This window comes from Takifugu flavidus, chromosome 10 (genome assembly GCF_003711565.1).
Source record: "Takifugu flavidus isolate HTHZ2018 chromosome 10, ASM371156v2, whole genome shotgun sequence".
NCBI lineage: Eukaryota > Metazoa > Chordata > Actinopteri > Tetraodontiformes > Tetraodontidae > Takifugu > Takifugu flavidus.
The window spans coordinates 12,635,277-12,662,655 of NC_079529.1; the positions used below are offsets into that span (position 1 = coordinate 12,635,277).

General features: G+C 46.8%; 1 protein-coding gene across 1 annotated transcript in view; it reads right to left on the reverse strand.

Annotated features, from left to right (window-relative positions):
- LOC130532350 (raftlin-like) overlaps positions 1 to 27,379 on the reverse strand; it is a 57,022-nt gene that overhangs the window by 5,142 nt on the left and 24,501 nt on the right. The window contains exons 3-8 of the mRNA XM_057044965.1: positions 25,708 to 25,885; positions 20,667 to 20,775; positions 16,690 to 17,116; positions 12,835 to 13,038; positions 7,736 to 7,854; positions 1,674 to 1,777 (exon numbers count right to left, since the gene is read on the reverse strand). Coding sequence (XP_056900945.1) covers positions 1,674 to 1,777; positions 7,736 to 7,854; positions 12,835 to 13,038; positions 16,690 to 17,116; positions 20,667 to 20,775; positions 25,708 to 25,885 — 1,141 coding nt within the window. The remainder of the gene's footprint in view (positions 1 to 1,673; positions 1,778 to 7,735; positions 7,855 to 12,834; positions 13,039 to 16,689; positions 17,117 to 20,666; positions 20,776 to 25,707; positions 25,886 to 27,379) is intronic.

Consider the following 27,379-nt stretch of genomic DNA (forward strand, 5'->3'; position numbering starts at 1 on the left):
CTGCAGCAGATGCTTTTAGATCTGCTTTCATGAGGCTCACAATGGGAACCGTCCAAATCTAAAACTAGTTCTTTCTTCCGTTTCCTCCTTCCACTGTCAGCGTGCTGGTTTGTAGGCCATCCATTATGCTGGATATTCTGGGGAATCACAGTAGTAATCTCAGCCCCCCCCCCCCCCCAAAAAGCCTAATCCATGAAGGCAGAGGGGTGGATGGCTCCGTTAGTTAGAAAGCTTCTGTTGAGCCGACCCAACACGTGCTTCACCAGGTGCTTCTAAATCTGGAACTTGAACAGGAACTCAGCGCTGTTTGGGTCCCCACTGATGTTCTACATCTTCTACCCTCACAAACCCAAACCAAGCCAAACAAAAGAGTCAAAATCTCCAAATCCCCTTAAGTTACAGTCTCTTGAAACACCTACAGCTGAGCCAGCCAGCGCTGCTTTCATTCATAAATGTGGATCAATTCCTAATCTTTAAACATTTAATAGACAACATTTATTGTTATGAAGAGCAAACGTGTATAGAGATATACTGTATGTATATATAGAGAGAGCATCAGCTGTCTAGATGTTGCTTTAGGAAGAGGAACAGCCTTAATGGACCCATCTTTCCTCCACTGTGATCTAGTTTGTTGACTCCTCTGTGTCTGATACATTAAGTGAAGCTACAGTAATTAAATCGTGTGTCTGAACCTCCTTGATCCATAGTTAAGGCAGAGGAATTCCCATTTACTGCAGGGAATAACTCTAAATGTGATTAGTCTCTGCATTAATTGAATGCGGCAAACACGAGCGGCTGGCCAGAGACAACGACATGAATTAATGTTGTGTGGAGAGGCTGCAAAGCATCAGTTAACATTAATTTCAGAAGCAATTGAGATCACTGACGCTTATCCGAGCCCTCCAGATCAAGTGCAGTCAGCAAACCCTCAGTTGCGTTCGCCATTAAGAAATGAAAAGCAAAAAACAAAAACAAGTGCAACAAGAATTACTTATGTGAAATGGATAAGCAGCCACGACTTTAGTGCACGGAATGTTCTGCAAGCAGGCGGGAACACGGGCTGTGTTCGGTACTGTATCCAGGCCAAGGCTGATTAATTAGACACGTTCCACTGTTGTGTGATGAAGAGACGGGAGAATGTAGAAAAACTGAAAACAGAGGTAATTAATCAGCAATGCTGGGGGGAAACGGGAAACATGGCAGGCTGAGGGGGGGGGGGGGGGGGGCACAAAGCAATCAGGAAGGTTCCATCAACAGGGTGACAGAGAGGGAACCATTTCAGGTTCAAAAGTCCAGAACCGACGCCTGGCTGAGACACCTTCTAGAGTGGCTTCAGTCCAAAGAGGACGTGGAGGCCAAATATGTGTTGGACCTGTTGCTGCGGCTCAGAACCGTGTGCTGGTCCGCTCAGTGGTTAAACTCAGACGGTTCCTCTCCCTCAGCCACCCTGAAGAACAACGATTTTGAGATGTGCCAACGGGACTCCAGTTCTCCTGCTCTCTGCTGGCTCCTTCAGCTCTTAGATTTAGGATTTGTACTTTAGGACTTGAAAGACATTTATGGCCAGACCCACTTAATTCGAGTTATTAAACCTTATCATTTACTCTTCCTCTGGAGGCACATTGGTCACAGCTGCTGGGTCGGTCCATTAGCTGGTAGAGGTTGGTTAATACCTGTTGGTCTTAATGACGGGCGTCGGCAGCACACAGGTGAGTCTCCATCCAAATGTGGCCAAGGACTGAAGCAGAGGGACATAGTCTGCCTTCACTTGTAAGCCCTGTGGACAAACAGGGACAGTTAGACACAGGAAGAGTCTGGAACATCACATCGGTCCTCTGATGGCCCGACTTCATTAAAACGCACGTTGTCCATGTTTGTTCAGAGCCGAGACTCAAACTGATACACGAATCAGCTGCAATACAGATTCTGGGGCCGTCTCCAGGCCGCCGGCTCTGTTCCTGAGGAGAACCTGCCGGAACAGTCAGTGTGAGAACGCTTATGGCAAATATTGAAACGAGCAGAGAACGTTAAATGAGGCGTGGTTTTCCCAGAGCCACGTTTAAACAGAGACACCATTAACATGGACACAATATTTGACCAAAGTAAAAATACACACACACACACGCACACACACACACGCACACACGCACACACACACACACACACACACACACACACACACGCATGTGCATGCCCATCATTGTTCTATCTTTGTGAGGTCTTTCATGGCCATATTACCTTCTCCAGCTCCTCCTAATCCAACCAGCTCCCTGACGCTGACCTACACCCACGTCTAGAGTACATTACAGACATGTCTTGACTCTCACAGTGTGAGGACCAGCCAAAATATCCTCACTTCCCAAAAATGTCCTCACTTTTTTAGCAGAATGTGGATTTTGGTTCTCAATATGAAGCAAGTACAAGAACACACACACGCACGCACCAAAATAAATAAAATCTGTGTAAAATTAAATATTTAACATCTGTAAAAGCAAAGACTTGACCTCAGGATTGAGACGGTCCCATTTTTTAAAGGCACATTCCTGAGTTGGTGTGAATAGAAGACGCCACCAACATGAACAAGTGTTTCCCTGAGCTGCTCAGCACAAGCAGATCCAGTCCAGGCAGCAACAGCCCAGCCACCGCTCTGGCGGAGGTGTGAAAGTCAGGTGATCAAAGCTGTTCCTCCCTTAATTGTGCAGCAGTCTGGTGATTAATCACAGATAGAAATAGAGGCGAGTACATTTGTGAGAAGGATCAGCAGGCAGTGCTCACTTTCTGCCCGGAGACAGACTGGAGTAAAACACTTAAGGCCAGTCCAGCCTGCAGCCTCATTTTTCTTCCACAGATTTGTATTGACCAGGTTCACCGTTCATGCACAAACAGACCTGCAGCAATCTAGACTCTGAAGATGCAAAGAGCTGATCTTTCGAACATAAGCCACTGATCCAGGCATTATTTACACAAGCACCATTTATTTTGTTCCTACAGGCAGCATCAGCATTTTCCTGCTGGAGCCACTCCCTCGTCTGTGGAGGACGTGAGACTCAATCACCTCTGGGCCTGATTCTACCCTGAAACTTCTGGAAAAAAGCTTCTCCCACCATGTTGTTGTGCGTTTCTAAGCCATCAGCATCTCCTCTGAACATCGGGTTGATGCACCTGACCGTCCCTCTAAAGGTCATCACAACAGGAAGCGGTGACTTTATCAGATGTGCCAGAAACTTTCACCATCACAGCGTTCGTAGCAGCTGCTGACACAGTTTCCTGCTGATCTTAACAACCTCCACTTCCCCGAGAAAGATCTGAATGCAGCCATTATTGACCCAAAGAAATCGTCGCTGTCGCCGTTTCATAAAGGTTCAAGCGAGGAGACGCTTTATTGTCACAGTGGTGTGGAGCGATTTGGTCAAATATCTGAAGAGCTTTAAGACAAAACCTGGGTGAGGCGGAACAGGCTGAGCCCGTTTTATCACCATCACGCCACATTTACAACAAGAGACACCTTTTATCCAACTGAACTCTTAAAACAAATTCAGAGATCGGCATCAGTCGGAAAATGATCCATTCCAGCAACACACGTAGGCACTTGTTGACACTTGTGTTAGCTTTGCAGGATGCTGCTGCAGGTTTGTTTGTCTTTGTCTTTGTCTGGACATCAAGGATCCAGGCAGCTGTCCACCACCATGATTCTGATGTACTTTAGGATCTTTGTTATTCGAAAACGTGGCGAAGGTGGTTAGATACGAATAATTCAGGGTCCAAAATAAACCCTTAAAAAAAACCTTAAATAACTGTCCTTGGGGAAAGTTTTTATCATCATCATCATCATCATCACCATCATCATCATCAGGGTTTCAGCAACAGTCCAGTTATGGTGCAGCATTTTTTCTTTGATCTTTAGTTCTCTCTTTAGTCTTTTCTTTTATCTTTTTCCTCAGATAGGTTTCAGCAACATAAATGAGCAGTTGCTGTTTAAAGCCCTAAAAGAACCGATTCCATGTGACTTCCCATATACAGAAGTTAAAAATGTCTTCACTACGAAGACATCAGCTTTCTGCTCCGGCTAATGGATTTGGGTCCGCAGAAAGCTTCCTGTTTGACAACTTACAGGAAGCTTTCTGGAAGAAAATCCATAACTTTAGATCACAGCGAGACAACTTTGTGTGCAGCGCAGAGGCGACATGAGTCCTGGAGGACTCTCCCCTCACAATTCGGCAGGTTTGAGCTCGTCTGCTTCGTTATAATTACGCATCAGAGGCAGGAACATCAAAGGAAACAGGATCTCATTGTCCGACAACACTTCTTTGACTCAAGCCACATGAACGTTTTGGAAGGCAGTTTACTGTGTGCTGCTGGATCCTAATAGCAAAAAGGAAGAGTTCATTCCAAGAATGAGAGGACCCAGCTGGTTTGGAGTCAGACACACAAAGCTTCTATAAAAAGTCTCTAAAGCAAAGTGAGAATGAAGCACTGTCCTGAAGAGGACAAGCAGAGTTTATGGCTAAAATGTTTTGAATTAATCTGGAATCTGGAATATTTGTGTTCCAATTGTTGTCCTCTGCTGGCTGTTGGATCAAAGTTCTTCTTTAGCTGTTTACCACTGAGGGAACTCTGACCTTTCTTTGGATAGACTATAAAATGATAAAATGACCAGCAGACAAGGTCACTGTACTGGGATCCCCTTTGCTCTATAATGACTCTAAGAGGAAGCGCATTTTCAGTTTTGCTCGACTTGACATTTGCACACTAATAATACAGCAATAAAAGTGTCAAAATGCATTTAAAAGTCCTGAAGCCTTGGGTTTAAAATGAGCCTTAACACCTCAGTAATGCAGCAGTCAGCATCGGCTGCTTCAGCGCCACCAGTGACGGCTTTAATCACAAAAAAACGGGAGCCCTAAAGGAGGAACAGAGCCCTCTGTGAGGAGACCGTCTGACTGATTATGGCTTTGTTGAGTTGGTCAGCAGGGTAAAAACCAGAGAAACTCCAACCTTGAAATAGCTGAAGTCTGCTTCATAAATCACAATGGAGTAATTTGAAATAATTCAGGACCTTCTGTGATGCATCATAAATCACCAAAAGATTCAGTTGAGTCTACAAACTTCTTCCATGTTGAACTAATGAATCTTAAAGACGTCATTGCAGGTGTTATTTTGGCACCGTGGCTGGTTCTGACTTCCACATAAACTGACAGCCCCACGTTATCAGCAGACATAAACAGCACATCAACTACCGAATGCAGCGGTGGAACGTGAGAGCTCTGCTGGGCTGTGAAGCTCTCTGCACCTTTCTGGGCCCTGCTCGTTCCCACCGGAGCACTTCTGGGTCTTTAAACTGTAGGAGCATTAGAGTAAAGGCCCAGAGCAACTGAGAACGCCTCTCTTCGTTGGCTTCGACCTGCAGTGGAGCTTCTTTATTTGCAGTTGTTCTACTTTACATATATTTCCACATCAAGTCACCAGTCCCAGTTTTATTAGCCAGTTTTTCTTGTTTCCTCTCCTTAAGTTCTTCCTCTCAGCTCTCTGTGGATTTGATTACAGCTTCATTTGCCACCCCCCCTCCAATCCTCCAATCTCCTGATCTTATCTGCTAAACTCAGTGACCTCACATTGATCTGCACGGTGGCTCCAAAGCTCACCTCAGCAACAACGACAGGACATGACCAAATGTGAGCAGGTAGACAACCACCCCCCCCCCCACCCCCCCCCCCCCCCACCCCCCCAACCCCCTCGCATCTCTCAGCCTGGCCCAGAAAACCAGCCCCTGCCAGCTTCAGGGTTTGGCCAACAGCTTCCCCACAGCCTCAGAAGCTTCAATAGCCTCTGGGCAAACCGAGCCGCTGCGCTGGCTAACTTTCAGCATACCAACCTTCGGACAGATCCAGCTCTTGTGTCAGCTCGATGTCCACCTCTAGCCTGACCTGTGACCTCTGCACCTGCCCCAGACCTATCTCCAGCATCCTGCTGCATCCAGTCCCCCAGCCGGAGCCTCATGTGTCCGTAAGTCTCCAGCATCCCGTCGTCACCTGTGCTGCCTCAGGCTGTCTGCACCAAGCTTTCTCCAGAGGGGTTTGCTGATGCCCAGTATGTTTCAAACTGGACTAACCTGGTCAGTATCGACCAGGATTAATGACAAAAGCGATTTTGTCAGAAGCTTCTCGGAAACACTGAAGTCCTCTCAGAATGTTCGGGTGTTTGCTTTAACACACACTCCAGCCTGGTGCTCCTCTGCTGCTCCATCCAGATAATGACAGACCTCATCACAACATCCTCCTGCAGCTTTAGCAGTGTCATTTAGCAGAGGTCTGTTTACACACGACTCCTGTGAGACGCTGTCAGAGGAAGGACGTTATGGTATATTTGTTCCACACAAGCTTGTATATTGATTTTTACCTTGAGGACAAACGAGGAGCTGACACTAAACTGAGTCACTTACTCCGTTTTTCACCTCTGTTCGGGTGAGTGAGTTCAATATAATGTTTTCATTTAAGTCCACCTCCTCTATTCAGTTTTTGGAATTAACTTAAAATGATGAAAATGGATATATATGTGTGTGTGTGTGTGTGTGTGTGTGTGTGTGTGTGTGTGTGTGTGTGTGTGTGTGTATTCTTTTAAGCTCAGTTTTCAAGCTGACCTCTGTGTTCGGCTGTTGCCTCCACGTAAATTAATCATATGTAATACTGAATATATTAATGCATACTGTCCCGTAATTTCATTAATAAACATGATTTATTGTACAAATATATTGTATGGTGGTATCATCTGGAATGGGTGTGTTTTCCTTTTTGGCATGAATGAGTCTGGGAGACTTTTACTTTGACATTTTAGAAATATCAGCAGATTTAAAACCCCAGTATGCCCAGCAAAATCTCAAGATGCTTCATTTGCACTTGACCAGCAAAGCCAGGTTTCCTCTAAACGAAGCATCTTGTTTGTTTCCTGAGCTTCAGACAAAAACACCTGACAGGGTGAAAGACAGTAAAAAGGAAAGAATCTGATGAAAGACACAAGAAACAACTAACTCTCTGTAATTCAGGGCTATTTTCTCTGCACTTCCAGACCGAGGCAGCAGTTGTGCCTCTCATCTAGTTGGGTTTGTTGAGTTGTTGTCAGCGCTGACCTCTTTTGACCTGACATCAGGAAATCAAACCGGATTAAAGCCGCTCGAACAGAAACTAGAGATTTCAAACCCGATCGCCATCATTGGGAAATGACGTTTTTAAATGTTTGTTTGATTAAAATCCAACGACGTGGGAGGAAAGGGGTCAGACGACATCGTGTGGGGAAGCTGACATTTAGTGACACGGCACCATTTGCCACATGAAGGGGGCAGAATCAGGCCAGGGCAGATGAGGGGGGGCATGAAGCTGCTTCCTACTGGTTTCTACCCCTTCCCCCAGCAGAAGGGACACATCCAGTTCCCTCCAACAGGGGGAGCTGCTCTGAAAACGGGACCCTGCCTGCAGCGGGTGCTCTGCTTCCCACTCCACCATCAGGCTGCGACGGCTCAGAGAAAATTACGATCCGAACTAGTTTTGCGCTGCTACACAAATGACAGCAAATTCCCTAAATTATAGATCTGAAAGGCTGCCGGCTCGCAATTTCCTTCCATTAAAGGAGGGAAGGACACAACGCTTGTTATTTTCTCGGCTATAGAAAAAAAGTTCTACTTCCAATTGATAAAAGGCACAAGACCAGCCAGTTGTGGGGAAAGAGGACGGTCGGCACTCACGTCGATGATTGTCCACTGCTCCACGACGATGGCATCGTATGTTGGGGCGACTGCATTCGGCTCGCCGTCGCTCCTCTCCTGGAAGATGAAGACACTTTCCACCGACTTTGACGTCGTGTCTACAGAGAACAAAGTAGACAATCCAAGCCTGAGTACTTAGTGGACAGAAGGTGTCTGTCTTGTCTGTCCTGCTCCTAAGGCCAAAGAAAATGGAACCATATTATTCAGGCACATTTACACTCATCCCATTATTTCCTAGCCAGGGGGTGTGTGGCGTTTGTGTGAGCATCGTGCACGTCTGACAGGAAGACATTCTAAGACAGGGGAGCAGCTATTCACCTTCAGGGATGGTTACAATGACATAGGTGGACACCGGTTCTGGTGTTGTCAGAAGTCTTTGGATCGGGGGTATCGGGACGGGTGGCACGCCAAAGCGAGGAAGACTTGCAGCCAGCAATTTAATAAAGTCAGTCCCTAAACCAATAAAGCACAAATCCTCATGCTAAGCCTGCATAATTCATCTACACAAACATGACAACAATCCACACAAAGACGCTAATGCTGGAGCCTCGGGGAGATGAGGAGGACGGGCGCTCCCGACCAAGCTGAGCGTCTCTTCTGATCTAACAGAATTGGCATCTGAGACTCATTCGGGGCCCCTCTTCACCCAATGTTCCCTGTTGTTGGCTTGACGCTCACGCACACTACATGCACAAATATACACAGACGCAATCCACTCCCCACGGTCCAGTCTTCCCGGCTGGCCTGAGTGCTTTCTCATTACTCTCCAGCCATTTACACACTAATGCAGTTTGCTGAGGTCCAGCCTCCAACACAAGGCACTCCACATTTCATTACTGGGCCTTAATAATAGAGGGATGAGACTCAACTGCAGAGCGCACGGAGGGAGGGAGGGGGCGGTAGATAAAGAGTGGGGGAGCTTGCCAGACAGGAGGGGAGACAGGCTCTTTTATTTACCCCACCCTGAACCCATTTAGGACCCAAACACGCTCAATTGAAGACATCTCTCTCGGCTCTCTCAAGCACAGACCTTGTCGTCTCCCCCATCATCCTCAGTTCCCTCCAACCTCCCCCCCCCCCCCCCCCCATCCAATTACTCTCTATCACAGTTCTGAGGTCTTGACATTTAAGTGAGGGTAGAAATCTTTAATGCTTGTGGACCCGAGCAGGTACGGCCAGTGTGGGAAGTCTCCCGTTCTTGATGTAACAGCCTGTCTGTGCAGATAACAACGGTGGCGGAGGTAGAGGAGAAAAGGGGGAGAAAGAGGGACGTGGGTGAAGAGCAGTCCGTTGCTGGGGGCTTCACATTCGTCAGGGGGATGTAACATGTTGTGTGCTCGAATAAATATTATCTGGCATCTATTGTCAGGGAGCTGAGCTGAGCAGCCAGCAGGCAGAGTGAGAATAAGTTGTTTACACTTGCAAAAACCAGCGTGTACCCTCTGGAAATGTGTTCTCCGTCCCCACATGACTCACAGGCTGACGGCTGCACGCAAACACACTCACACCCAACGCGGGGACAACACGGGACACAACCCACACGGCGGTGAGTGACACCTGCTGGTGCTGAGCAGGTTCTGGCGGCCTGGGTGAGGACTGATCCATTTAGAGATGCAGATCAAGCTTCTGTGCAACAGGCTGTTGCCAGAGCGGCGGGCTGTTGGGCTCCCCTCATATCTGCTGACATGATTTCATCACTTCAGCTGTCGGCAGCTTCAGAGCTGAGGCTGCCTCTGACGGATAATCTACACTTCAAACATGGCGAATGAACATCCAGAGGGACTGAAGGGGGTGTCGTTCCGAGGGTTTAACGGCTGGCAGGATACCTGTGGCTTACTGGGCACAAATAAGATGGCTGAGGATGGCAGCAGTGAGACAGCAGAGGCTGTTCCATTTGTGTGCTTAAACACGTGAAACCAACATCACGTTAATACAGTAGACGATTTACATCCTTTTGATGTAGGAACCATTTCCAGACTAACATAGAGGCTGATCTTACGTGGTGTGTGCAGAGGCTGAACCCGGCTGCTGACTGTTGCATTCAAGGAGCGTTGGAAGACCCCAGACTGTGAGGCTTGAGTGTTCTTGTTGCGATCCATCCGGGTTGTTATTTATCAGCCTTTTGTCTTTATCCACACTGGGAAATGTACATTTAAATAGCTAAAGGAGGGGAGATTAGCAGGGGTAAACCTGTAAACCATTAATCCTGACCCTCAGGCTGTCTGCAAATACAAGCCCTGAACATGAATTTATTAATAATTAATCAACCTTTTGTGTAAATGAGATATGTAATGAAGGGATTGACCTCCTGATCATTAGATCTACAACAGTTGCACTCTTGCCCCCCCGACACACACACACATTCTGGACCCTCAAGTATAGATGAGCATGGGAGTTTGAAACAGAGAACTACTCCCAACCTGTCTACCCTGGATGATTTTAAGAGCAGTTTCTCTCCCCCTACGCATGGAAAAGGGTGAGTGCCATTGATAGCTCAGCGTCTCCAACTATCTCTGACACTCTTCACCATCACTCAGGAGAGATTACCAACCCCAAATAACCCCGTTATTGGGAGCCCATCTGTAAATCTTACTGTGTTACTTGTACAGGTCCAGGGTTGTGTGTGTGTGTGTGTGTGTGATGACAGCAGAGGAAATATGCAACTAAGAATTGAATACATTGATATAACATCCCATCATTTGTCTCTCTGAAGGTTGTGCTGCCTGATCCTCTGTGTTCTAAATAGAAAAGCTTGTAAAACAGCTGAGATTGAGTCAGGTAAAGATGACCTATTCTCCATTATTGTTGTCTGCAACTCTAAAAGCATTTTATGACCGATTAATGTTATTTGGACTTTAGATCAGATCCTCAGATCTGCATGAGTGATTCAATTTAGTCCCTAATCAAATACTATCAAGTGTAACAGCTTTGCATAGCAATAGCTCAATCATGATTGATTGTTAATGGACGGTTTGGCTCAAAGTCCATGTGTGGCTCACAGCACAAGGTAACTGTGTTGGGAATGAAATCTGAAAGTCTTCAAAAGCTCTCATACTTTGAGTTATGCCAAACGTGGCCTGATGTCAGTCTCAACAGTCTCTCCCGCCAACCTTGAGATCATTTGTTTTTGTGCACCAGCCAACTCCTGTTTGTAATAAGCCATTAAATGTATCCAGCCTTGCTAGCAGCTCAGAGAAGATGCTAATGCTTTGACCCTAATCGGACCTTTGTGCTTTAAAGTTTTCGTCAGACTCTTTTAACGACGAGCGCATTAAGGTGATCTTCCCTCAAAAACCTTTGGTTGTTTAGGAGGAACGAAAACCGTGGCTGTCTTTGGCATCCTCCCGCTAAAGCCGTGTCTCTGTCAGCTGGGTGGTCAAACGTGTCCTTGCTGCTTCTGACATTTTAAAATTTTCCAGATTTTTGTTGAGCCGCTCCTCATGAATTCAGATGTGATTTCAAAGAAGTCACTAAAAAGGGAAGCGGCGGGAGAGGATGGTGGATCCAAAGCCAAGCGACGCAGCACTTTAATGTAATTAGCTGCTGACAAAAACTGGGGTGCTGCTTTGATGTCCCACTGCAAGCGGTTCTCAAGAGACTAAAACCCACAAAGAAACAGCATTCATCTTAGTAAAGTTGTCTGTTTTGTAAAGAGGTAAAGCTTAGCTGGGAGCTTAGTTCAGGCTATAAATCGGCGCAGGAAGACACTTCTATAAGAGCAGATTTTCCATCAACGCTATCCAGCAATTTCCCTGTTAAAGTGACGCCAAGCCTGGTAGCGCATGAAAAATGCAAACTATGTTCAAGGACCTTAATAGAAGTAAATGAAGAAACAGTGAGGGAATCACAATATGGACTTCATAGCTCCATTCTGGGGGTATAAAATATGCAAGGCGGCTCTCATTTGTTATCGGGTTAATTATCAGTGTTTCAGAATAGCTGAGGCGTTCACTTCTCCTGATGAATGAATTATGACTCTCATTTACTCTGACTGGCTTATTTCTCTGGTGTCAGAGTGAAGCTGATGGAAGAGGGAACCCAAACAGAAAAACTTTCGGAGTGCAGACCAAAACATCTCCGAAGACATTCTGCTTCAAGAGGAAAACCAGCAGAATCTCCCTCCCCCGTCAGTGGGAAAGCAGCACTTTTAAGTAAGGGCAGCAGGGTTTTGTAGCCACTCTGGAGTCTCATTTGATTTAATATGAGCAATGAATTAGACCCGTGCTGTCCCATCAATCACCGGGCCGTTTACACCACCATGAAACTCAGATTACTGTCCGTTTTCAGACGATGTACGTAACCACGTAACCGCATCATACGATGGGTTTATCAGGTCACAGATGGAATCTGATTCTGAGAAATCGGCTGAACACACTTTGATTATTTCCCCAGTACTTCTGCGTCTTCACGTTTCATTTTGCTCTTTTACACCTACGCATGTGTAAAAAAAGATAGAAAATGGAAGCGATCACTGATGACCGATGTGGCGTGCTGGAGAGGGAGGTGGCCAAAGATCCACTTCTGAAGTGAGATTTACATATATATATATATATATATATACATATATATATATATACATACACACACACACACACACAACACACACACAACACACACACATACACACACACACGCACACACAACACACCACACACACACACACACAACACACACACCACACACATATATATATATATATATAATATATACAAGACATATTTCCGGCCTAGGAATTTGCTGGTCAAAATCTGTAAAAAATCTTTTTTTTTCCAGACGTCTTCAGGCAGAAATAGCGAAAGCCTGCTTCAGCTTTCATGACCGGCCCCTGGTTTTTCAGTGAAAAGAGGTAGATGTGGGTTTCAAACGTGGACATTTTAATAACACTTCAGGAAAAGCGAAAAAAAACACGGGCGATTTGTGAACCTTTTAAAATGTAATGGCTGTAAGTGTTCACTCAGAGAAAGGATTTAGACCCAAGGCACACTAGAAGCAGGGCTGCTTGCCTGTAAATCCACCCTCTTTCCTGGAGCTGTGTGAAAACACCTGCGTGCTCCTAATATTTTGACCTTTAACCTTACCGTTGACATTGCCAAGGTGAAAGTATCCATCGACAAGAGAGGCGCCATTGTTGAAGTGTTGGGTCATGTGATCCAGCCAGTTTGCCTCCACGCCCTTGACCCCGTCGTTGCAGTTTTGAACCTGCAGTGGAACCTTGACGGTGTAGTACTTCACCTGTCCGTCCCTGACGGCCTGCTGGTTGTAGAGAGCCAGCAGCTCCGCTCCTGTTGAGACACCACACAACAGAAGCTTCAGGCACAGAAGGAGGGTTTGGATTTAACATTTTCTGGCTTTTAACAGAGAGGCTGGAGCTTCACGCTGAGGCTTCAGCCAGGTTAGAACCATCTACAGCCATCCGATACACCTGGGCTCATCTCGAGCAACGTTGCTAGCCAACTGTGAGGCTGCTGCCTGGCTCAAAGGAACCAGTTAGCTTTCCTGTTGCACAGTAAATATTCACCGTACAGCTTTGACATAACAGGAAAGAGCTCTTGAAATCGACCTTTTACAGTTACAGGAAATGATTCAACAATTTCATAAAAGTCACCTTACTGGCCGTCCTGTCCCCTGACAGATTGCTGTCTTTCTCTCTATTCTGTCTCCCAGTCGATACCATTAGACTGGAACCAGCACGTGCTGGCTGTGCTTCACTCTGTGCACTTGGCAGATTTCATCATTTTCTGTTTGCTGCTGCTTTATCTAATGAGATTTAAGAACTTTGGATGATTCTTCCTGTGCTGCTCTGTGCAGGGATGTTATATTTCTATAATAGTCTTCAGACGTTCAGCCTGATAATAGATGATCGTCTCTCTGAGCTGGACTTGCAAACACAGCAGAAGTCTCTCTTTCTTTTTTTGATTGTTTCTTCCAGCGACAGAAGAGAAACACCAGCATTTTCACATGCACGCAACAAATCTCCATCTTATTCCTGTTAATATAATGCAGAAGTGACGTTACGATAGTGCTGCGAAACTTAAAAGGGACCATTTCATTGTAACTGAGTTAATTCCTACTTTAACCTTGAATAATGCATCAAACGCTTCCCAGCTAGCTGTTATTTATATGGAGCAGAAATATTCATAATGCAAGCAGCCTCAAGAGGAGGAAACGGTTCCGAAGTCTGCCGCCGGTGTGCACGTCCCTGCTCCCTGCTCACATCACATGCCGTCAATTTACGGACTTTTATTTGTTGTGATGAGAAGCCAAAAGTGACGTATTTGCTCCTGTTAGCTGGGAGACGAGCGGAGTTTCAGCCTGCTAATGTTTCCCTCTCTCTTCTCCAGTGCAAATGTCAGACTATCGTGTTAAAAGTGAACCAGATGGATGAGCAGAAGTGCCACTCTGCCCCCCCCACACACACACTTTGACATGAGCGATGGTGCTGGTGGGGGAGTCACGGCTCAGGCACTTTGGTTCATCCATACAGCAGACAGCAAAGAGGAATTTATTATTCAAACCACTTCTTCGGAAGCTTGTACGACTGATGTGACAGCTGGTCACAAAATCCCCTCCTTATATTTGTCACTCCAACATCATGTGATCAAGACGACAATAAGGCAGCCGGCTTGACGAGAGCCGAGCGGCTCCCCATCAACGCAGACTTGTCAGCATGTGTTTCAAACACGGGGAGAGATTTCCTTCTATGATCTCATCACTGAAGCTGATTTACAGCTTCTGCAGTCACGCCGGAGGTGAAGCAGCAGCCGGGAAGGTTCCTCCAGTTTCCCACTGAGCTCCAGAAAGGTCACAATGCTGTCCTCCACTCGCTGGTGTTCCATTTAAAGAACCAACAGATCTGCAGCAGGTCTGGGAGCAGAACACATAAAGCAGGAGCGACGTTCTTGCCTCTGACCAGATTTGATGGGTAGATGTTCTCTTAACACACATATTTATGGTTTCACTAGTTTGAATGACTCAAACACATCATTTCTTGCAAATTACTGCGATTAATCCAATTATTATTAGTATTAAAGCAAAATTTCGAGATCATTCCATCCATAAACATATATATATAAGTTTAATTTCCTCATTTTAGTATCAGGTACGTGTAGTTGTTATCAGATCAGCAGAATCACCATCTCCTCAGAGCGAGGTGTGAGCAGCTCCCCCCAGACTGTAACATGAAAAGCATGTAAATGGAGTCGGGAAGTTGAAAGAACGTCGCTTCAAAAGATTAGCCGAGCTCCCATCTGTCCGAATGACAAGCTGAGCCGTAAGCCCGTCCGTGATTTCAGGCGTTCCAAAATGACATGTCATCCTTCAGACATCTGTTGATGTCGTCTGCAAAGGCAGACATCGATCCCATCAGAGCGGAGGTCTCAAGGACAAAACCCAACATTCGCAGGGATCTTTCCATCAGAAAGCTCTTTACTCCGGTTCTGTTCTTTCCTTTAAGCACGCTAAATGAGCTCCAAGCTTAGAACAAAAACCTAGTGGAGGTCATTATCAGAGGAGGCTTTTTCTACCGTTCTCTGGCTTGATGTCACGTTCATGTCTGACGTGATTGTACAGCTGCAGCTCGCAGGTCGTGCGTGAGATTTGCCCTCCGTGTCCGTCAAAAAGCAGCCAAGCGTTCGCCTCAGCAAACCTAAAAGCTTATTTTCTAACCACTGTTCCAGTCTGGAGGATCATCTTGACCACCAGCCACAGACTTTCTCCAGTCTCACCGCCAACACTTGCACGGTGTTCATCTCGAGATCTGAGGATTAGCGCCGACAAGCCAGCAGCGCGGCAGAGGATGGCGGTCTGCTCGGCAGGCTGGGCTTCAGCAGAGGGACATGGCGGTTTGGCAGCGTAGCTCCCTGTTTGGCTGCTCCAGCGCTGCTGGCGCTGAGTCAGAAATTCACAGGGTGAAGGTGGGGGGGGGGGGCAGGAAGATAGAGCTGCTGAGCTTAGGAGGGTAGAGGGGCAGGCAGTGGGGGATTATCTCTCTGCAAAAGGCACTGTTGGGAGGCCCAGGTGGAGCGGTGGGCTTGTTGAAAAGCCAAGAAGGTCTTAGCGTGCATATGTAGCATTTAAAAAATCCAAATCAAAAGAAGAAGATGTGCACAAGATCAGACACATGAAGACGCTCCCACTGGGACGGGCGGTGTGTCCACTGCAGAGCCTGCATGGATCACAGATCAGTGTGTGTGTGTGAGCAGCAGATGTGTGGTGCTGGTGGGGCTGGTGGGGCCAGTGGTGCGGTGGGGCCGGTGGTGCTGGTGGGGCCGGTGGTGCAGGTGGGGCAGGTGTTGCTGGTGGGGCCGGTGGTGCAGGTGGGGCCGGTGGTGCTGGTGGGGCCGGTGGTGCTGGTGGGGCTGGTGGTGCTGGTGGTGCTGGTGAGGCTGGTGGGCCGGTGGGGCTGGTGGTGCAGGTGGGGCAGGTGTTGCAGGGGCTGTGTGGCTGGTGGGGCTGGTGGTGCAGGTGGGGCCGGTGGTGCTGGTGGTGCTGGTGGGGCCGGTGGTGCTGGTGGGGCTGGTGGGGCAGGTGGGGCAGGTGGGGCAGGTGGGAATGGTGTTGCAGGTGGGGCGTGGTGCTGGTGGGGCTGGTGGTGCAGGTGTTGCAGGTGGGGCCGGTGGGTCTGGTGGGTCTGGTGGGGCAGGTGTTGCAGGTGGGCCGTGGTGCTGGTGGGTGTTAATGGTGTCTCCATCTATCAAACCTCACAGCACTCAGCCTCTCTGAACTATATGCTTCTGTATCATGAGCAGCAGAGGAGGTGCTACCACACTTTACAAGCATTCATCAGTCTGTTATCAGCAGATTCATCTGCTTAATTGCGTCTTGATTCCAGCTTCAGTTCAGCTTCATCCTGTCTTCTGAGCGCTCTTTTACCTACATTGATTGTGTGCCAGCGTTGGACATGCTTTTCTTTGCTGTATATTGCAGGTACTCACCATCGGCTCTCTGTCTGCGGGATCGGTCCTCTCTGTCTTTGTTGTTGTTGTGACACGGCGAGTCGTCATCAGTCGCCTCCTCGTTTCGCTCCAGATCCCCCTCTGATACCGGAGACGCGGCAGGTGAAGCTCCACCCAGACTGCCCCCCAGTTCAGACCCTGAATAGTTCCCAGTGTTCCCAGTTTGAGACTTCTCTCCAACTTCACACAAGTCACCTTCCTGGTTTTCTCCTGGTTCTGCCGGATTTATGGGACTCGAGGGATTTGAGTGGCTGCCGATGCTCAAGGACCTGAGCACAGAGGTGGGGCTGGAGTGCAGCGAGACAGAAGGGGTGTCTGGTTCTCTGATCCTGGTGCACGGGGCGCCATAAGGTTCCTGGACGAATCCCACAAACAGAACCCCCTGGTCAGCAGCATCCTGGATCTGCTGTTGAGAGAAAATAAATGATTTCAAACAAAATTATCACAAGAAACTCTAACACGAAAGCAAACGCATCTCTTCTGCTAACCAAGCAAATTACATGTCCATTATCATCTTTTATGTTAAAATACTGACAGATCAGCTTCTGTTCACCATTTCGAGTCACTTAAAACCTTTTTTTTTATCATTTCTTGCAGATTTTTGTGTAGAGTGCAACGTTTCTAGTCTGATCTTCATGGACTGAAAGACATTGTGTTCACAGTGAGTAATGCCTCAATCTGCAGCTCAAACATCTGCGCTTTATTCAGGAATTCAGGACCCAGTGAAACCAACCAAGGTCCTCCCAAAAGACCAGGTGTATCTCTGGTTTAAAGGTCTGTTTCTGCCTGGTAGGTATCCTGCTGTTTTCCTCTTAATTGCCCCTGCTCATCTGTTCCCCACAAACATCTTATTGTTCTTCATGAACAGATAAAAAAAGGTCATTAGACAAATCATAAATTCCAGGCAGAATAATGAATTAGGCAGTTTTTGACTGCAACTCAGAATCAGGTGACGCTTTGTAGAGCGTTAATAATGATGTAAAAGGGCTAATTTAGCTTGCAAATAAGGGCCTGTTTTGTTTGTCATTGGCTGCCAGTTTTGTGTCAGCGAGAGAGAGAAACGGCAGCAAACGTCAGCATCCAGGTTTCTGCCCCATCCGCCCTCCACCTGCTGCCCCGCTACTCCCTTCAGCCGCAGTGAGGGAGGAGGCTGAAAATCAAATCACATTCGTAGGTTATTGACTGTGAAACTAAATTGGAAAACAGTCAGAGTGTTTCCAGCAATATGGTTTAATAACAGCGGTTGCTTTCTGGTGGCTTCCATCATATTCCTCACCGGTACGTGGAAATGGAATTGCCGAGACAGAAGGAAGCGGCTGTATCTCATTTAATGTTAATGCAGGAAGTCAGAGGTAAGAAAAAAGACAGAGGGAGAATGAAAGAGAGAGAGAGAGAAAGCACTGAATAGCTTTGGTTTTCTAATGTGGTGCATTTGCTTGTTGAATAGAGATGAATAGAGAGCTCTAATGATCACATTTATTTTTAGTAGCTTCATTATCATCATCATTTTATCAAAGACTATCTTTGACAAAGCAGTTCCATTCGGATAAGACGTCTCCAGATGGAACACCAGCACCATTACAAGACCGCACACAAGCTAAATATATACTTTACGAAATGGGAAATAAGATGGAAAATGTGCAGTTTTTAAAAATGTGATCAAGAACCTGAAGATTGAAGATGTGCAAAAATACATGTTAGACATGTTCGAGGTGCCTGAAAGGCTTCTCCTCCTGTTTGACCCCACAGAAACTTTGTGTTTGGTGGTTTTGCAGTCCGACTTGCTGTGAGGTTTATCATCAGTTGTCCTTAATTTGACTCATCAGAATAAAGGAAAAGATCAAAACCCAAAAGACCTCAGAGTTTTGCTCCAGTACGGCCCACAGTTAAAATTAAGAGTTCTCCCAACATGACGTAAAGACCAGAACAGTGGGGGCTGAAGATTGGTTCTTCTGGTCTAAATCTGTCTATTTTACCTTTGCACAAAAAGAGAAATCCTGAGCCAGATGCTTATTATGGTCATGAGAAGTGGCAGAAGGATGACCACAAGCCCGATATCATGTCAGATGATAAATAAACCAGTTTCCATCCTGAAAAAGCGAAGGTACAACAGTGCTTTCTACTGAATAAATGTAGGACAGCATTTGTATTCTCCTTAACTTCTTGATCGAAATGAACAGGCACATTGTTCTGACTCCTCTGGAATCACCTCAGGTCAAGAAAACGAGGTTTTGAGGTCAAAGGGAAACTTTGAATCACATTAATGTCTCTTAATTAGCTGAAATGCTGGTGAGCACAAACGTGAGGCTGCTTCCCTGATTCTGCCATCAGAACATCAGCAGCCTGCAGTGGAAAACTCATTTCAATTCTGACTTGAGACCACATTTCCTATTTCAATCCAACCCTACCCCCTGTAAGTTATTAAAGTGGCACCAGGAGGAGCGGTGTGAAGGTCAAGATGAAAACCCTGGAGAGAAAATAAGGGAGAAACTGGAGATGAGGCTGAAAGAGAGGCAGAGGGATAACAACAGCGTTTGGGACCGCGAGGAAGCAAAAAGTGGATGGAATGAAGGAAATTAGAAAAAAACAGAATCCAAGAGAGATGACAGGAAATGAACTCGCTCCTCCACCACTCATCCAGGTCCACTTTCTTTTTAATAGATTTGTGCCGTGACCTGTCCCACCCCCTCCACCAGCAGTCCTGCAGCAGCTCAGTAGATCAAAACGATACCAGTAATGAGGCCCTGCAGGACTGATAGAGGGAGAAGGAAAGTTCAGGAGTGCTGGTTTATGCAGCCATGATATTCTGTAATACAGAGATGAGGTGGCGAGGTTAAAGCCCAATGACACAGCAAAATGAGCTCACAAGAGCGGAAGAGTGTTGCTTGATTTCATCTGAAACAAGCCTCTGAACAGCAACACAGGCGGAGAACCAGGCCATTATCAGCTTAGCAGATGTGTCCAAGTCCTTATCTCTGAGGAATATACAGAAAGGTGCAGATTCACTCTGCTAATTAGGCTTAATCTGACCTTTCAGCGTCAAAGAGGCAACCTAACGTGAGGTATCTCACAGATATGCTCAGTCGCTCTGAATCGCTCTGAAGAAATAAACAAATCATGTTCACGCTTCACCCCCAGTGAATCCTCTCACGCTGTGGAGTTTACAGACCAAAACAGGAAACCAACAATAAATCCCTGCAGTCTACATGGTCCCCAGGACCTTGCCGACCTCATTCTTCCTGGCTGTCCATGTTCCCACAGATGTTCCTGTCCACTACACCATCCACTTGGTTCCACGTAGGCTGAACCTGCTTGTGTCTTCCACCCTGTTGTTATTTGCTTGACTGTCTCTTCCCTGTCTGGGGTCCTGTGTGGGTTGATGGACCCCAGCCCCTGTTGCTCAGCCCAGCCTGGTCCAGCTACTGCATGTCTCCAGGTCATCCATGTCTGTGTGGTTCATGCCATGAAGGGTTTTTTCCTTTGTCCTGGGTTCCTCCTCTTCTTCCTGCTTCTCTTCATCAAAGGTCTCAGCAGGGGGCTGTTCAGCAGACTGATATCTACGACCAGCTTCCTGTTGTGCTCTTGGATCTTGGCTGTTTAATCCTGGATCCTGGTTCTGGGCACTGGAGTTTCACCATCAATCACACCGAGCAGAGAATTCTAGCATACCAAGATAAAGCCTTGAAACATAGACACAGCCTGGGCCATTTGGGCTCAAGCTGGAATTGTTCAGAAAATAGTTGATATTGTAGTCAAATGTCAGCCTGTCATGATAAATTGTGAATTTGCTGGAGAGCAACCACTAATTCCTACCTGACATCTTCACCACCACTATAATTTGTCATTTTTAACACACCAGTTCCATTAAGACTGCCCCCTCCTCCCCAGAACCTCCCCTCCAGCAAGACACAAGCTCAGGAAGCACCTTAGGCTTGCCATTTGGAAAGCTGTCCTACCTTCTTGACGTAGCCCTGGATGAGCTCGGGGGTGGGCACCAGCGCTGCAGACAGACACTCCTCCAGCTGTAGTTTGCACGGCGCACAGACTGACTGGCTCCTTTCGGCTCTGCAGGCACCACAGAAGGACAAGGAAGAGTGAGTTTTAGCTGCTGAGACAGTCAGTCTCCCTGTCAAAGGGGGGGCTCATGCATCCACACACAACCTCCAACCATCCAAGCAGATTTCTGAGCTCACAGTCAAGTGGGATATTGAATCTATAATAATAACCTCACCCACAGATTACACTGCATCAGGGGGTATTGCTAATGTTGTTGCCCTCTGGGAAGTGGCAGAAAAATCTAATAAAAACATCTGAGTGAAAAACAGATCCACATGAAAGAAAACACAAAAAGTCAATGCAAATCTCATCCCCCATAGATCTGTATTTAAATCTGGAAACTCTATTTATATGTGTTGTATGTTCCTCTTCTGCCCACGGGAGGAAGCCCCAGAGGAAAGTGATGCCCCAGCTTCCATCTCCTCTCATCATCCTGCTGACAAGGAGGAGGAAACCACAGACACAGGACTCCCTGTGGACACCTGATGGGTGTGAAGGTAAAAAACGGTCTGCATTTCTTTGCGCATGTTTATGTGTGTTTTGAACGCATCATTGTCCTGTACTGAAAACCTTCCAAGAAGTGGCAGATGTTCTTTGTTCCCCCTCTCACTCTCTTAAACACTCTGCAGAAGGAAAAGTCAGCCCCTTCGAAGAGGCCAAGAGCTGATTGAATAGAACCTTGCTGGAAGAGACCACTGCAGACACTCAGACTGGGAGCTGAGGAGCCAGAGAACCAGTCAACATGGTACAGTCAGTCCTGCAGAAGGTTAAAAATAGTGTAGTCCATCTTGTCCATGTGAAACGGGGGCTTTTCATGTGCATCACCAGCTGTCAGCCCTGCGTTCTGCTGGGATTAGAGGGTGTCAAATGCTGGCCTGCCTGCCTACTAGGGAGCACCTGCTAAAGCTTCTCCTCTTTCTATCGCGTCTGCCCACAGATGGGTGCATGCTCCTTGTGTTGTCCTAATCACTCCCACTGGAGACCAACATCCTGGTTATCACTAATGGCAGAGGACCTCTGACTTGGCCCAGCTGTGGGGCAGGTGTACAAATGCATTTGTCATGTTGTTTCCAGGGTTTCCAGATGTGGTTGTCTTGCATTTTCTCTTATAGTTACCTTTTCTGCTCAAATATAAATAAATATAAATAAGCACGATGCAGCATTTTGGCCTTGAAGAAGATGAAGGGTTAGCGTTACAATACAGTGGCTGTCTTGTGTTTAGATGATTCCGCTACACGTTTAATGAGCGGTAGCGTGAAGAAGATTGAAATGGAAATGAAAACCAAAGAAGAAAACCAATCATTGCTTTGTGTTGGACTGTATCGCTGGTTCAGAGTGTGGTTGAATGTCTCGTCGAAGCCTCTCTCAGAGACGGACCCTGGATTACACTTGCCAGAGGGATTATAGTATGTTTCCTCTGCTGTGTGTTGTGGAAAAAGACCATCCTGCCTATTCTACTGCTACCAGAGTCCTACTGCTACCAGGATGGATGGATGGATGGATGGATGGATGGATGGATGGATGGATGGATGGATGGATGGATGGAGAGTGTACCTCCACAGAGATTATTACCATTGTTATACATTAAATCTTGTGATACACCTGCTGTGGGAGCAGTTTAAAGTGATGCTTTAATGTGAATTCACGATGGTCAAGAGGAGCTAAAGCACATTGGACAGTAGAAGCTCTCCACATGGATTATCATCTTGGATCCTCATGGGTGGAGCTGTCAAACCTCTCCTCCGCTCTGGGCTGCACGTCTGGGCGATAACGACCGAGAGCACGAACCCATGTTCAGCACTGGGTCAATGGGAGCTTTCATGACATTGCTCACCATTAAATCTCACATATTTGAGACACATTTCACAGAGCACCTTCCTAGCAAGGTGACCCCCCCCCCCCTTCTGCCTCTGTGTGGGTGAGTGGTGTGTGTGTGTGTGCGTGCGCACACTGCTGCAGGTTGAACTTGTTCTGTGTCCTTCTGGTTGCAACATTAAAGATCACGACATGTGGTTCCAGCTCTAATCCCAGACCTCTGTCAGATAACCTTCCTTCTGTTTCTGCTCCTCTTCCTTATCTTTTGATTTCCAAATGAAACCACTTCTTTGCATCTGTCTCTTGCATCCTCTGCTGTGGTGGAGCTGGGGGGGCCTCAGGACTGGAGCTGAGAGGCTGTCTCCACTGGGCGATGCTGCAGGTGAGGCTCAGGCCTCGCCCTCCCCGAGTGTCTTCAGAATAGAGTCATCCTGCACATGTTTCTCCTCATCCTCTACCTCTTTTTTCAGGTTTTCCCCATCAACAACCTCCGGCATTCTTATCTTCAAAATATTTTCCTCTTAATTTCCTTGTTTCTTCCTCCTCATGACCCATTTGTCTGTGTGCAAAAGTGCACGTCACTTTTATGGAGTTTTACGGAATGCTCTCAGGTGCAGCAGACATATGGGGTCCATTCAGAGTGTCTGCCTGTTCTGCAGCTCCAGATTTCATGCTAAAGGAACTCATTTTTGATCTTTATGTGTGAGTGACTGATGGGAATGACCAGTAAACCTCTGCTTTGTGTTTCAGACACACCACCTCCCCTCATGTTAACACTGCCTGAGTGCAAAGTAATGAGAGTAATTTAATGCACGTGATGCTTTCAAAAACAGCTGAATGGGACTGGAGACGGTGTGAGTCACATTTAGAAAAAGATCTTCTCTTCTCAGGGAAATGGCTCACACTGCACAGACTCGGAGAGACAAACATCTGATTGGTGAGCTCAGGTCGCTGAATAAACACTGACATCCTGGTCAGACAGCCGTTAAACGCTGTTCCTCTTCTGAAGTCACATCAGATTTGACAACAAGAGATGAATTCTGTGGTCGGGACGCGGTGGAGCACCTGAGCGCAGCTCTGGAGGGATGAAACAGATGACTGAGAGGTCTTGGAAACAGGCGTGAACACAATGATTACCGCCACGGAGCTGGTTAAAACAGTCCCGTTTGATTTATTGGCCTGTGGCTGCTGAAGGATGGACAATAAGCCTGACATAGTATCCACCACCCCACGCAACTGTGGCGGAAATAGAGGAATAATGAAAACGCATAAAGTGTGAGGAAGCCAACAGAAGTTGTCATGTTGGCTCTGATGAATTATTTCACACCTCTGGAGGTTGTTTCTCAGGCTGGGGAACACAAAAGCTGTTTTTGCTTCTGATGAGCAGAAAACAAGCCTCCATATCTCTGGCAAACCTGCATGTAGATGTGGGGAAAGGAAAGAGGGACCGTGGCATCAAAATTCACTTTGAAAACAATCTTTCCTCAGGACACAATTTCCTTTTTCTTTCATTGCAGCGGCACAATCCAATTAATTTTGTTTACTCACTTTTCTGGCATTCTTCTATTTCAACTCTTCCACAGACAACAGCCACTTTTCCTCTTCATTTAGTTTCAATTCATTTTTGCAACAACTTTCCTTCACTCCTTCTTTTATCCTGCTGAATTGCCTCCACACTCCTCTTTTTATTATTATTCTTGTCTGAACGCACCAACAAAGATTAAACTTTCTCATTAAATGATTATTTTGATCATTTTCTTCAGCTTTATAATGACTTCTTGCTTGTGGCCGTCTGATGTCGGTTTGGCTGTTATTGTACCGTTGCTGTGGGAGACAACGTACGTAAAATGCTGAATGTGACAAGCAGAATAGTTATGTTGTGTTGGATCTCACTGAAACAAAATCTAAATCATTATAATCTTCACAAAGGGAGAAAGGCAACATGGAAGTTATGAACAGGGAACACACACACACACACACACACACACACATCCGTGCTGCTGACAGGAAGCAGGTCTGGATGTTCCCTGGACGTCTCCGTCAGACGCCGCAGGGACGGAGGCTGCAGACGGGCGGGTCCGTCTGGCTCCACAGCCTCCGTGAACTGATGTGTCTCTTTTTACGGTTTCTGGTTGATTCTGTCGCAGTTTATATTATATCAATATATGGTGCATGTTATATAAAATATAACATACAATATCACAACTAGGGCCCCACGATGAGCATCTGTGGGTTCGGTACCTTGCTCAAGGGTACCTCGGCAGTAGGGGAAAGTGCAGCACCTTCCGTGTTTTGTCTGCACGGGGGCTCAAACCGAGAACCCTCCTCTTCTGAACCCAGTTCCAGACAGACCACCATCAACAAAATAAGTTCTTATATTTTCACTATTCTCGGATATAATTTACAAAAAAGGTCGGTTTTTTTTTTTTTTCGGTTTGAAGGTGTTATTTATTCTCTGTAATGAATCGAAATTGAAAAATGTTAGTGGTCTGGGGGGGGGGGGGGGGGGGGGGGGGGGGGGGTTCCTGCACCTCAGTCACACAATATCAGATGAAGGATGATTTCTTTATAAAGGAATATGACAAATGGATGGAAAAATATGTCTATGCTTAGAAGAGTGTCAGAGCTCAGAAAGATGCTCTTCCTCCACCCCTCCACCCAGGCCCAGAGGAGCCCGGCCACGGGGCTGAAGGGCAGCAGAGGGCAGCAGCCCCGACCGTACAGATGGTCCGGTTCTGTCGGAGCTGAGCTGGACATGAAAGATTGAGATTATGCTGACTCGCATCCAAACACATCTGCCCACATGACAGTGAGCCGAGTCTCAAACAGATGCTGCAATGCTCTGACCAAACCAGGCTGAACATGTGTGTGTGTGTGTGTGTGTGTGTGTGTGTGTGTGTGTGTGTGTGTGTGTGTGTGTGCGTGTGTTTAAGTCTGAAACATAAATATTTGAGTCATAACCTTTAATGTGCATCCAGCACACCGCTTAATCAATTCAGATAAAAGAGGTTTTAGCTCTGAAGGAGTCTGATGGCCCCAGGACACGTTGGCTCTATCTAGAACTTGTGGTTTAGCAGCTTATCCTGGATGAACGTGTTCCATGTGCGGCAGGCTGAAGCCACCTACCCGTCAGTGAGGCGCAGCAGGATGGCTCTGTAGAGACGGTGCTGCAGGCTGCTTGACTCTGGGCCGCAGGGGTGGATGAACGGGTGCACGGTTGCCAGAACAAAACCCTGTTGGTAAAGCTCCTGCAGCTGTCCTGGCAGCTCCCGCACCGAGGAGAGATGTAGCGTGGACGTCCCACCTGAGGAGACAACACACCCTCCATCAGTTGGTACACTGGCTGAAGTGTTTTTGTTAGCAGAGGGACCACAACTAGAACCTTTAGGCACTCGACTCACCGCCAGGACACACTATTGGAGACCCCGTCAGAGAAGAAAGACCCTGTAGCCTCGTTGATTTAGGGAGTGCTGCTTTCAGATACCCATAGGAGCAGAAATCTAGTCTGGATCAGAGGGACTGACAAGCCTCTTCTGATCCCCCATAATTCACTAATATTTACGAGTTGCTTCTCACCAAGATCCCAATTACAGGCTTTTAGTCCTCTAACATTTGATCACTATATTGAGACATTTAGCAGTAAGTGAATGAGCACAAAACCAGTTTTTACCAGATTTTAAATGTAAACATTTGCGAGCTGATGTTGCTGCATGCAGCAGGAAGAGATATTGGATAATATATTCAGTCTAAGCTGACTGGGAAGATGCCCCGACCCGCAGTTCTGGTTATCTGGACTATTTCTGTCATACAAATGAGGGAATGTAAATGTAATTTATTTTAAAGGCAGGTAGCTTCATTTCTATTTTATGCTCGAGGAAATTCTGAGGCAACAACAAAAAAAAGGCAGACCCGAAGAAAATGGCTTTAAAAATTTGCAATTCAGATGGCAACAATGATTTTAGAGTCACTCCTCTTTTTCCTTTTGCAATTACCTCACGTTCTCTGCTCCATCCTCCAATCTGGGAGTAAATAGGAGAGAATCAAAGTCCAATCAGACCTGATTGCACAGACTGGCTCAGGGTGACTTCCAGTACCCTGACATGGATTCCCATTCCTTCTCAGCTCATTTAAACTGTCCACGCAGAGCAAACAGGTGCCACAGTGAAGAGGTGCAAAGTTATCAACGAGAGACATTTGATCGTTATGATTCCGACGCAATCAGTGTCTCAACATACACTTAAAGCTATTATTAGTCTGGCTCCAGGCCCGATAGCAGCACCATCAACCTTCCTCCTGGACGTGCTTCACCAGGCCACAGGTGACTGGAACTTGCTCTATTCAAGCTCTAATAGTGATACTCCAGCGGGGCTGGGGCAGCACCTGCGCTGACACTCGGCCACCTTCAGACATTATAGAGGACAGCATGTAAAGAGGGAATGTCTTTTAGGAGAGGGACAGATTCACCGGAAGGCTCTGATATCAAGCTCGCATATTCTCCTTGTGTCCATGAGGCTTATACTCCCAGTATTCGTGTGTGTGTGTGTGTGTGTGTGTGTGTGTGTGTGTGTGTGTGTGTGTGTGTGTGTGTGTGTGTGTGTGTGTGTGTGTGGTATGATGGTGGTGACTGGTGGATTTTCTGATTCTTGAACAATGACCCACTGGAACAGGCTGCAGCTCTCCCCAGTTCATCGAATCTAATTACAAAGCACAAAAAAAGATTGTGTCTGGATTTATTCAGCATCCCCCCCCCACCCCCCCCCCCCCCCCCCCCCCAGCCCCCATACCTCCACCCCCATCT